Source organism: Opisthorchis viverrini (assembly GCF_000715545.1).
Source record: "Opisthorchis viverrini unplaced genomic scaffold opera_v5_45, whole genome shotgun sequence".
In the NCBI taxonomy this organism is placed as follows: domain Eukaryota; kingdom Metazoa; phylum Platyhelminthes; class Trematoda; order Opisthorchiida; family Opisthorchiidae; genus Opisthorchis; species Opisthorchis viverrini.
The window spans coordinates 1,538,636-1,550,737 of record NW_008751701.1 but is presented as its reverse complement, the minus strand read 5'-3'; the positions used below and the strand labels follow the sequence as shown (position 1 = coordinate 1,550,737).

Below are 12,102 nucleotides of genomic sequence, written 5' to 3'. Positions count from 1 at the left end.
TCTCGGCCAATCTCGTGCGGGTTAGGCGTATCGGCTGTAGCAGCGCCTGAAGACGTGCGGTATAGCGGGATCCATGTGGAATCCTGCCTAACACATGAACAATGACGACTCCATTTTACCAACGATAGTTGCTATAAATTTCTGAGAGTACGGAATGTATCTGAAACCCTAACCTTTCACAAGTATAAACAGTCTTCACGGGAAGAGGCCATAGAATAGAAATATCATCTTGTTTTGACTTGCAGGATAGAGGTGGTTTTCTTCGAAACCAATTAATTTGCCCGATCTAACATTGAAAGAAATTACACATGCCTGCGGGGATGTTGTCCTTGCAAACTATTTAGTACTTCGCGACTGCGCTTAGCTTTCTCTGTCACCATACAGAAATCCTGTGTTATTTTTCTAGAATTTATGGATGTTTGTTCATGGCGAACCCTTTGGCTCCTGTTCATGGCTTTGTAGCGTTTTGCCTGTTTCCATATCGCGTCTCTTATCCGGACAGTCGTATTTTTTAACAGGACCAGGTTTCAGTTGTCAGGCCTAATCTTCACTCGTAGGAGAGTGTAGTCTGATGCTCCTCGGTTTCGTCCTTCCGTTCGTGCGTTCTGCGCATGAACTCCATCCAGGTTCGTAAGATGTAAATCTCATGAGCTATGTAACCATCGTTTGAGTGCCAAGTTACTAGGTGCTTCTTTGGGCATTGGAAGCGCGTGTTGATGACCCACAACCAATTGAAGTTGACAAGCCTGTCACCAGTTTCACGGTGATGGTCGAGACTGTGCTTTCCCAAAAAATATTGCGCGTTGGGGTTTTGCACAGTCCGGTGCGGGCATTCCCATCAGCAGTGTCATGTCTTTGATGTGATGCTCCCAAGTGTCGATCTTTACGGCCACGACTGTGACGTTGAATGATGAACTTTTGAACCTTGCCGATACTGTTCTTGAGTCGATCGGTTCGAATGATAATAGTACATTTCGATTATTTCTGATCATTAACTGCAAATGTTATACCATATTGACCAGAAGTGCGTTGTGGATCACTGTGGAGCTGTGTGTTACAGGTGCTCTCGTTTGACGGAAACCCTGTCCAGCTATCCTGACTTCGCCCGCATAATCCAAGAAAGTCCTCACATTCCAACAACCGGGTTGATCTCATCCACCCACTCCGTTGGAGCAGCCTCAATATGCTTGTCGTTATGGGTTTGAACTCGGTGTTTAGCCTACTCCTCTTGACGGATAACAAACGAGCCGTCAGCCTTTCGTAACATAGGGCTCGTCTTTATCACGATAATGCAGACGTCACGAGTCCCGGGATACACTCCACACCGATCATTCGTCATCATCATTCTCAGCTGTAATAACCGCGTACTTATCGTACAGTGGTTGTAGCTGCCACTGACCGATGATTCGGGGAGGTGGGATAGGTAACTGCGCATTGGAGGCGCGAGCTGATAAATTAGTGCGTGAATACAGCACTGTAGGTGGACTGCATTAGGAGACACGAATAACAACAGCTCAGCCCTGGTCCCCAATGATGGTGATGAAAGGTTGTAGCTCCACTGACCGATGATTCGGGGAGGTGGGATAGGTAACTGCGCATTGGAGGCGCGAGCTGATAAATTAGTGCGTGAATACAGCACTGTAGGTGGACTGCATTAGGAGACACGAATAACAACAGCTCAGCCCTGGTCCCCAATGATGGTGATGAAACCTTGTGTCCGTTACTCTCAAATGTACCAAACGTTGTGTTCAGATAATTCGAAATCTGTTTTCTCTTTTTTTGCTAGCTTTATCCCATGAGAGCAATGACATGTGAGAAACTTTGCACCAGACAGTACAAGGCTTCAACAGAACCAGCATATGATTTCTTACGCAACGCCATCATTCTCCAATATTCACATCACTGGTAAGTTATTTGTAGTTCATGGCTCTTGGAGCGAAGATCCAAACTTTCATTCACGTCGAGTTTTCTTGTCATTCTCGGTAATCTGATTTCACCGTATTAGCTTCGTAGCACCCTTTCGGTGCCTACCTGCCATCCCCCAAAGGATGCACGAAGGCCGGGATACTGACAAAGTGTCCACGCTCATGCAGGAGCAGTCGAGATGCCGGGATCGGGTTCGAACCACACACCTTCAGGTCAGTAAATTCGCGTCGTAATCGCTAAGCCATCTCGAGCTTCTTGGTAACCTTAGTAACTTTATGTTAGGTTGGATAATGACTCGAACCCTGTATGCAGTTTTTTACTGAACGACTGCAACTGATGTCGACCTGTCATGAAAATTCAAAGTTCGTCTCGTTTGGTTGGATAATCCAATATCTTCTTCCCCCAAAACCTGCCTCCCCTGCCCCACTTTGAAATGAGCTGTCCGCACCAAACCCGGAAGGGTTTGATACGAAGGAAGCAACCTACTACTCGTGTTAGGTTTAGAGACTATTCATTGTCATTTTCGGTTTTAGCAAATGGCTCAATCGGCGCCGTCCCTCGCTACAAAATTGGCACGGTGGAGACCTCAGTATCCTCCCGGTCCGTCACGGGACCTTACCGCGGTGTGACGGTTTGCGCACCTCACCGATCCATTGAGCTATACTAAGCAGTGTCCCCGTGACACTCAGAATCTCACACCAGGTTGGTCAATGGTTAGAGGTCTGACGAACACAGTCTCCTGGCCATCCAGATTGGGGGTTGAAACATGTATGGCTACTTGTTCCTTAGAAATGGTAATGCATTTGCATTTCCAGTTCAACACCGCTGCCTTGCGGTTAGGCTTTTTGGCCAAAGGATTTGGTTGAGGACCTCAATCGTCCTCCTGTCTAGGTGTGGGCGCCGTAGCAGCATCCCAGCCCTCGTACAACCATGACATTCACGACTAACAATACAACAACCCGTTCTGTTCAGGTTGATGTACTCGAATTCGGCTGACAATGAGGCCGCACATTCTGACACAGATCAACATCTAGGACCTAGTACAGCAATTCCTGCACCACTCCTTTGTGTTGTGGCCTTTATTTATTCACCACGTATTCAGATCGGTTGGGACAGGACGCCACCATCTTTGTTTGAAGTTATCTCATTGGCACATTCTCACCATCAACTTTCACATATTCCTGATCACAGGTCATTGATCAAAATCGGTTGACTCTCAAACTGATAGACACCTTAGCGTGCCACATGTTAAACCTCTTTTAGTGCGTTCGAATATCCTGTCCGTACTTGGGCTGCCTGTCAATCTGCGCGTCTTAGTGCTTGTTCTTACTTGCAAACAGCTAGTCAAAAGCACAGTTGCCACGTGCTGCTCAATATGCGCGACTAGTGTGTTGCGTGGCTAGTTGTAATCTGAGCGGAAGGTCGAAATACCCACATCACCAAAGGCAGTTCTCTAATGTTACTAAACTTAATGAGCATGCAGGTGATCATTACTGTATTGTGGTTCACTGATCGGAAGGTCCGTGGTTCGAACTCGGCCTCTGCCTCTCGACTTCCATTGTCTAGGCTTGGACAACCTGGCAGTATCCCAGCCCTCGTGCAACCTTCGGGTGGCATGGCAGCTAGGCACCGAAAGGATGTTGCAGCTGAACGGTTATCTATTATTGTGTGAGCAATCATCGCTCCTTTCATCTTCCCTCCTAGGGTTGTCGATAATTTGCCGGTCACCGTTTGCCTGACGAGCGAAGATCAAAAACGGTATTGTTCTGCATCTATCCCCCTTGGATGTTTTGGCGAGACACGTGATTTATCGAACAGCTTGTGTGGAGCTTTTGTGAGTTTCCTTGTTGTACTATGCTGTTATTGATGTGTCTTAAACCTCTATTTTGTCTTGCGGTCCCGCTTCCTCTGAACGTCTTGAGTCTCCGAGCTGAGAGAAGTCAGCTATTGTGTAAGAGATAAACCTATGGTCTTAGCTAAGACGGAGGTAGGCCGGTCGACAGTAAAGGAACGCGAAAACGCTCTGGTTGAGGGAATAAAATTAGTCATTGTGCATATCTTTGTAATGTGCTACTCATAAGGTTGCTGAAAATCCGTCGACAGCCCACGACCGGTTTCGCCCTTTTTAGGGCTCATCAGGTAGGCGCAGTCCCCGAGTCTGAGAACATCACAAACGAGAGATTCAGCTGGGTTCCAGGTAAGTCCCTCTCAAAGCCAAATTAGTTTGCAATGAGTGTATATTCGCTAATAATCATTGCGCAATTTTACTTGAGTAGAACGTATCAGCTGATTCGAATAGTTGCTTTTCTGGGACTTAGCATACATAACGGCATACGTGTGTGCAAGACTTGTTTTTGCGTGATTACGATGTTCTCATTTCTGAATATGAGGCAACAACAGCAGTGTTGACAGTGGTGCCAGATCTTCAAGGAGCTCCCGGGTTTTTGTCAGTTGTTTGGCTTCCTCTTTGACCAACTGCGATGCCTTGCACAAGGTACAAACCGCGTTCGAAAATACAGCGGTTCCGGCTGCCACAATTAATCGAATTCAGAGGGAACACACGTTGAGACCGCCAATTCATGCCAGCTCAGTGCAGACGCTTCTGAAAAGAAATAGACAGGAGATGTAGTCTTTACTATCCGTTAGTAGCTGTTGTGGGTACATGTGTATTGTAGACGGCGTATCCGACACCCGAGGCGCCATCTGCCACGTCCTGGGCGTGTTTTTCCCTGTTTCCGACCACTAGATGAATGTTTGGAGGTGTAGGCGCCTCGAAGCTCTTTTAGTACGTGAGAATTAGCTACCTTCATTCTACTGCTTTATCCTTTTTTGGTAGCAAGACATTTAGATAAATCACGGTTTTGCGGTAGTGATGAAGTTAATGGTGAACGGAGCAATTGCGAAAACAGGCGTGCATCGATCACTTTAGTTTCGATCACCACTGGTTCACAGTGGTCCAATTTTATGATCTATAAAATTGCAGTTCTCGAAGATGAAAAAAGATTTGTCTTTCTCTATGCGAGCAGAAATGTACATTCCAAAAAAATAGGATATCTGACTTTCCAGTAGGTGGTTAGTTTTTGTACTTTGAGGCACCTCAGATCCACCGCAGGTGGATAGTCACACCACCTCTGCTTTGTGTTCCTCTATCCTTCCTTCGGCTTATTCCCGTGCCATCGTTCCTAGTTAGTTCCATGAGTCTTGTGTGTGAGGATAGGAACGGGCGTATTGAAAAACAGATGTCATCCAAACGTGCGTGGTTCCCCAAACTGTTACCTTGAATGCATACCTTTCCATCGCGATCTCTCCAGTGAAAAGTCCACTGATACCCACGTACTCACGCATCAGCTATATCAGCTACCGCCTCCAATGCCTGGCTGTCCATCCCTACTTACCCAGATCGAGGACGAACGAAACTGTGACAGCTACAATCACGGTACAACATGTACTTGATTTTTACACCTGATGAAGATGATGATGTTAGTGAACCTTTCCAAGCGCACGCCGGATCACATGTACCCCTGGGCCTCACAGGTTGTCTTGCCTTCTACCTGACCCTTTCTGTCCTGGTTAGATAGCCAATCGACATGGTAGATAAATTTGTTTATTTGGGCAGTTGTACAGGCTCCGGTGGATTGGTCGGAGATGAGATCACTTATCGAGTCGGGAAAACTAGGACGGCTTTCGCCAGCGCCCAACATCTATGGCACCGACGTGACCTGAGTCTGTCTGTCAACGGAAGAGTTTACACTGCGTCGGTGAGATCCATAATGCTCTTCGGATCCAAGATATGACCTCTACGCGCGGAGGACATACGAAAGATGTGTGTTTTACCATCGGTGTCTCCGAAGTATTAATCAGATCTGATGGAAACAGTGGAATAGCAATGCTGAGATGCGCCAAATGGTCCTAGAAAGAAGGAACTCTCCCGCAATAGATGAATTCCTCACGTTTCATAGGTTATGCAGGTTAGAGCATGTATTCCGCATGCCAGAGAACGATCTGCCTTGCAGTGCTCTTTTCGCGAAGTTCTGTGCCGAGCAGAAATGATCAAAAGGTGAACAGTGTAGCACCTGGCAACGAATTATCGTCCAGCTGTAGCACCGTTTCAGGGCCTAGCTGCCATGCCACACGAAGGAGGCATGAGGGCTGGGATACTGCCGGGTCGCCTAAGTCTACACAGGGGAAGTCGAGTGGCAGAGATCGGGTTCGAACCACGGACCTTCCGGTGAGTAAATTCGCGTTCTAACTACTTGGTCCATCTCGCAACGAATTATTAAAACAACTAGCCAGTAAACTTAGTCGGGTCGACAGCTGTCGCCTCCCTGGATGGTGACCCCAGGATTCAACTCACCAACGACACTGGCAGAAGTAGCCCAATTTCGCGGTCAGTGACGTTTATACATCAAAGCCATCACCTTCAATATAAAGCTACCCAGTTTCCTAACATTGTCCCCTTTTCCGGTGGTCGAAACTGTAGCGACTGGAACACGGTTTGAAGGTGATAAATCGAATTGAATTGAACCACGTGCTTTCATAAATCTGAATGGGATTCAAAAACGGGTTTAATAATACCTAACAATTTTTGTGGCTTGTGAGGACATCTTTTATGAGCGTGCTTCACTACAGTGCTGCAGAAGACCAACTACAGACTGAGTTGCTGAAAAAGACTCCTTTTTTACATTCCACGTAATCGTCATCTTTTATGATTTCACTGCGTTTCACTGGTTTGCAGCTGTAGAGAGTTTGCAAAGGCTTCAAAGTTGTGTTCGATCCTGTCGACCGGTTCGTATTCAACACGCTCGCACAACAAGGTATGCCCCAGAAGTTTGTGAATACTATGCGTTGGGCGCGTGAGCGTGTATGGGGAGCTCTAGAAAAGTATCGGTGTTCCACAACAATGTCCATTCTCTCCATTTTTGTTTATTTTCACCATTAATGAGGTTATGAAGAAGGTCTCCAAAGCTCCTGTGTTCATATATCTTCGAGTGAGAACCTTGTCGGCCTAGAATCTGCAGATGACACTGTTCTTGGTTTTGAAAAAGAGCGGAAATTCCATGCCTTACTAGAAAAGCTGATGAAGGTCATCCAGTCCTTAGACATGTGCTTCGCGCCCACTAATTGGAAAGTTATGCCACAAGACGTACAATCTTGGAACATGCCTCTAAGAACTCAGAGTAACTGTGGAAGTTGTGAAGCACTATGCATATCTCGAAAGTCTGACAGACAAAGCTAATGCATGAACTTCAAAGGTCAGGGTTGCTTTTGCCAATCTACACCACTAATCGCCACAAAAAAGGCTTATCACTGGGTCGCAAAGGACGCGCGCGGTTGCGGGACTGTTGGCGTGGGATCGAAGTTTCACTCCAACTGTTGTCGTTCTCTTGCCCAAACTGTTTGTTTTTCTCACGAAATCTTCGCCTCTAGCTATTGTGATTTTTCACACCTTGTTTTACTCACGGGTAAGTCGTTGTGATTAGATGGTTGCTTATTCTGACGCTATATCTCTCCATGTTTCTGCGCGTAGACCCGGTCTAAAAACGAAGTCTACTTACTGAACCACGCGAAACTGAAGATCTATTATCATCCGGTACAAGATTCTTGGAGCTGGCCCGATTCCATTCGTATCGTTGGCGTTGTTGTGGAACCACAAAGGTACGTTGAAAGTTTCAAGAATGTCCTCCCTAGCTGAGTTATTCTCAACTCTTTTTGTTCCCTGTCTTCACGCCTTACGCCGATGTCTGTCATATCCAGTGCTATCTAGCTGGCTCAATGTTAGTGAATGAAGAACTACAGCGCTTATCAGTCAACTCAGTCGCGTTGGTAGCTGCCGTTTCCCCGGACGGGGACTACACAGCTCCCTTGCTGCTATCCATATCCAACAAACAGAACCAATAATTAGGCCATCGCCATCCCTTACTCTCCTCATCCTCAGTGCAGGAAGCTGTAAAAGCTGGGACCGCTGCACCTCATTGCACGGTTTGTGAGCTGGAAAAACTAGACTGAACTGAAATAGTTTCACTGGAACTGGTTCATCATGAGTTCTTCGTCTTTTGGCCGTACCAACAACCATCTACGGTACTTGAGCCACCAAAGTCCTCCTCAGCGGCAGAGTTAGTAGATGACTGAACGATGTCATCATCGTCATCTCTAGCCACAACCCATGCCCAGGGTAGATGTGGATTCGATTTGCCAGAGTTGTACTCACCTGTGTAGTATTGTTACTGGGCCTTGATTGTCCATCCCGGTTCAAAGTTTCTCCCGCTAGTTCCCTCGTTCAATCATTTTAGCCTTACGATGTTTTTCGATGCCTTGTTGGTACAGTCCATTGATTCATTTTGCGTGTGGCGGTTTTTACAATTATTTTCCTTAGTGTAGTCTTCCATGAAGTGAAATTTTGCACTTTTCAATGCAGGAATTGTAATCGTGAAGCGCCCCGTATTCAGTGTGCATGTTGTCATTGATTATCGTAATACGACCTACAGTAACTGCCAATATTCACCTACGCATATTCGTGCCTTGCACCCTACCCTGTTTTCCACAATTTTCCGTTCCATTTCTTACAGCATCGCCCACCCAAAAGACGCAGCAGATTGTGCTTTGACGACACCTTTGGTGCTGCCGGTCCATTTGGATTCTGAACTCTCTATTACCTACTCTTACAGTGTGACCTATGAGGTAAGTACCGAGGTTTTTGCCCCATATGCAATACTCGAGCCCAGCAAGCTCCCCCCAAGAGAGTTCACCCCCTACTGAGACCTCTTCTGCGTCCTTCTTGAGGTCTTGCTCGGAACTACGACTCCTCACAAAGACCAACTCAAATGCACCCCCAGATTCATGTCACTTCCCAGAGTAGATTGGGATGTATTCACATTTCGGCGTCAAGCATGCACTTGACCAATTGCATTACAGCTAGGTGCCTTGAAACACACGTTTCATTGGCACGGTACTGCATTGCCTGTCCCCGTCTGTAGAGGCCATGTGAAAGAACAGTCTTTCTTGATTGTATCTAAGCTTTCACAAGGGCCTCGGGGGACCGATCGAGAGTGATCACTTTTGAGAAGCGAAATTTGTTGAGCACTGGACCCAGTGTTCCCGTTGTCCTTGAACAGCATGCTAGCACATGCCGTCATTCGGATGATACCACTCACATGGACCTGGGATTTCTACGGGATTGAATGTGTTTTAACTAACTGCTGTCCTCGCTTCACCAATGAGGAGCACAACGGTTTATTGCGAACAAGTGAGTGCAAAAAGTACAAAAGGCGTCGTGGTATCTAAGCGCACTTTCGGTCTTAATCCACACTGTCCGTTCGGCGATTGGTTGGCGTTACTTCTATGACATGCTTGAACACTGATCATCGGAAGCTGTTGTTGAATTGGTTGACTGCTTGAGCACCTAATCAGGAATATGTCCTTCCAGATAGCATGCCATCATTCGGATGATGCCACCCACATGGACGTTCTGTTAAATCCTGGGATTTCGAAGGGATTTCTGTCTGGTGGTCGTTGGCTTGTTCGCTGAGCTGGACAATATGATTGCAAACGTTTCATCACCAATCGAGGTGACATCATCAGTGTGTTATTGTGGAGCGTAGTAGTGCGTAGCGGTGGGTTGGGTCTAGAATTCCACGACTGGCCACCAGCTATCTTCCTCTGAAAAGAATACTCAGTTTCACTGTGGTTCTCGGGATGAAGTTTCCCCTTTCCCACGTAGCCGAAAGTGTTCATACCTGAGGGGTACTTAACAGCAGTTAGCTCCTTTTGAAGAAATCGCTCGTCTTTTTGTCCGGTCCGTTCAGTGGTCCCTGTACAAGTATCAGGTCTATTGTGGCGCGCTTCAGTAAGCCATACAAAGTTGGCCCCTTCTGTGGATCATCTATCCGGTGGGACGAGGTTTCCTCCTATGGATTAGGTCGTTCCCAGAATGGAACGCATCCTTAAAAGAGAGCGGTTTTGTATGGTCTCTTCAGAGGGCCAGATTAATTGTAGCTTTCGCAAGGCGAAGAAATACTCCTGTCTGGTTGGCCTTTTAAAAAACTATAGTGAGGGGCGGTTGTAAAAGTGGATACTAACTTCGGGAGTCCTGGTCATCTGTGACTATTATTCACTACCACAGCTATAGTTTTTCTACACTTAAAAACACTCGGACGCAACTTATGGATGCCAGGTACTATCACACAATTCAACTGAGTCGGCCTGACGCATTCCTAGATGTCAGTCGCGAGCTACAGGTTCCCCGCAACATTCGAGATTCGGAAGCATACTGCAGACGTCCCAGCAGGCTACGAGACCACCACCTTTGAAGTCACATCGTGCTACGTTTGATCATCTACCCCGCTTCTCTGCACCTGAACATATCCGTTTGTTGTGATGAAGAAAACTCAAACCCTCTAGGTACCTGAAACTTCTCTTGAGCTAACTTGATCTATAATTATCACCGGTCAAACGCTTTTTCACTATTGTGCTATTCCCACGTCATGAGTTCACCATATTGTGTAAACATGTGCACAAAAGTTGACAAAACTCAGCAGTGTGTTGGTTTGAATAGCGGGGTCAACAAGTGTATCACGTATAAGGCTGGACCCGAAAGAGTTTTCCCCATTAGTTATTGTGGATCCTGACAGTGTTCCTGTTCAGAGGGTGATATTTGTTTTAGGGGCGTTGCCGGGGAAAACCATTCCACTCGCCTGAATCCTTCGTGATTTCATTGTAAAAAATGCGGTACTTATGATAATATTTGATTCTACGACCTGCAGAGCTCAAAGTAGACAACTTCCAGGAACTGGGATACTAGGGGTATTCCCTGTGAGTGCTCACTGTTCGGGGGTTTGGCTGTCGAGCACGAATTTCTGCAGCAGCTTTCGCTGGACTGTTGCCTGATGCCCTCTCCCACGCCCTGCAACATTGGGCACAAACTATTCAGGGATTGGTTGCAAACGGTTTGCTCAGTGCATGTTTGTATATTGTTTTGAGCCACTTGAGCTCTGGTGCGCATTGGTCAGGATTTTTGGTGAACAGTACAAACGCCACACCAGACGTGTTGAAATTTATGCACCAATTTGTCAGCTCCCGCCTCCAATGCGCAGCTACCTACCCCCCCTTAAATCATCGGTGAACGAAACTGCGGCAGCTACAACCACTGATGATGAGACGTGTTGAATCCACTCAATGTGCGTAACCAGATGTACTCGCCCGCCGTCCAATCTTGATTCGTTCTATATTCCACCGAGGACATTGTGATCCATCGGTCACTCATTCAAGGTGCCCAATTCAAGCTGCCAATGGGTCGTGACCCGTGCAGATAACAATCGCTTTTCGTCTGCTCATTCTCTGAAAACTCCCAACACTCGACAAAAGTTTTCATCCTGATCTCGACAATGATCGGACGCGTAGGCGAATCTGGCTACTATTGACCACCTCCTTAAAACTGGGCCGCGAATCCTAATGGTCCCGGTGTGTATCGGAGGTGAATTGCACATGTTCCTGGGAACGTCCCTATTGTGTTCAAGGCAACTGGTCCGAGGCGGCCGGATAATAGTAATATAATCGTTCGGCTATAGCACTCTTTCAGTGCCTAAATGTCGTGCCACGTGAAGGAAGCACGAAGGTGGGGATAATGCCAGGTTGCCGAACTCTAGGTAGATGTAGATATCGGGTTGGAACCGCGTTTCTTCCGGTCAATAAATTCGCTCTCTAGCCACTGAGCCATCTCGCCCCCGGTTGGGGAGTGGTGAATTGGACACCGCTCCACCACCGGTCGGTAAGCATGAGCCCTCTACGTTAGAAAGGATAAGGCCTCAGCCTCAAACAAACAGTTGCTTACGATGACTTGGAAAACGGTTGGCTAGTTTGTCGCTGGTCGAGCAATAAATGTTCTCATTCCAGATGAACATGATGTGTTCGACCGGATGGCGTTCACAGACAATCGGTTTCGGTCACCCCCCCCCAAATGAGAGTAGTGAATCCACCATAATGAAGTTCACTGACGCTAAGCTCTTCTCTAAAAGGAGACGATCTATCCTGAGTCTCATGTCCACAAAATTCCTTACCCTCGCCTGCCCCGATGGGCTTTACTTGAATCATATACGAAGAGATCGATAGCAAACTTGCGATGACCAGTACTGGTGTTCCACAATCTGTTGAGTTGTCAGTTCTTAGGATGGTATTAAACAA

At 46.9% G+C, this 12,102-nt stretch overlaps 2 protein-coding genes across 2 annotated transcripts in view; one reads left to right on the top strand and one right to left on the bottom strand.

Annotated features, from left to right (window-relative positions):
• The window catches only part of T265_03265 (hypothetical protein), a gene marked incomplete at both ends in the record, with an annotated part of 7,035 nt that extends 1,764 nt beyond the window's left edge, over positions 1-5,271 (bottom strand). The window contains 4 exons of the mRNA XM_009167698.1: positions 1,400-1,485; positions 2,626-2,767; positions 3,358-3,661; positions 5,216-5,271. Of these exons, the coding sequence (XP_009165962.1) occupies positions 1,400-1,485; positions 2,626-2,767; positions 3,358-3,661; positions 5,216-5,271 (588 nt within the window). The remainder of the gene's footprint in view (positions 1-1,399; positions 1,486-2,625; positions 2,768-3,357; positions 3,662-5,215) is intronic.
• T265_03264 (hypothetical protein) overlaps positions 1-12,102 on the top strand; it is a gene marked incomplete at both ends in the record, with an annotated part of 35,480 nt that overhangs the window by 9,861 nt on the left and 13,517 nt on the right. Inside the window, 4 exons of the mRNA XM_009167697.1 lie at positions 1,787-1,905; positions 3,631-3,760; positions 7,454-7,581; positions 8,493-8,604. Of these exons, the coding sequence (XP_009165961.1) occupies positions 1,796-1,905; positions 3,631-3,760; positions 7,454-7,581; positions 8,493-8,604 (480 nt within the window). The remainder of the gene's footprint in view (positions 1-1,786; positions 1,906-3,630; positions 3,761-7,453; positions 7,582-8,492; positions 8,605-12,102) is intronic.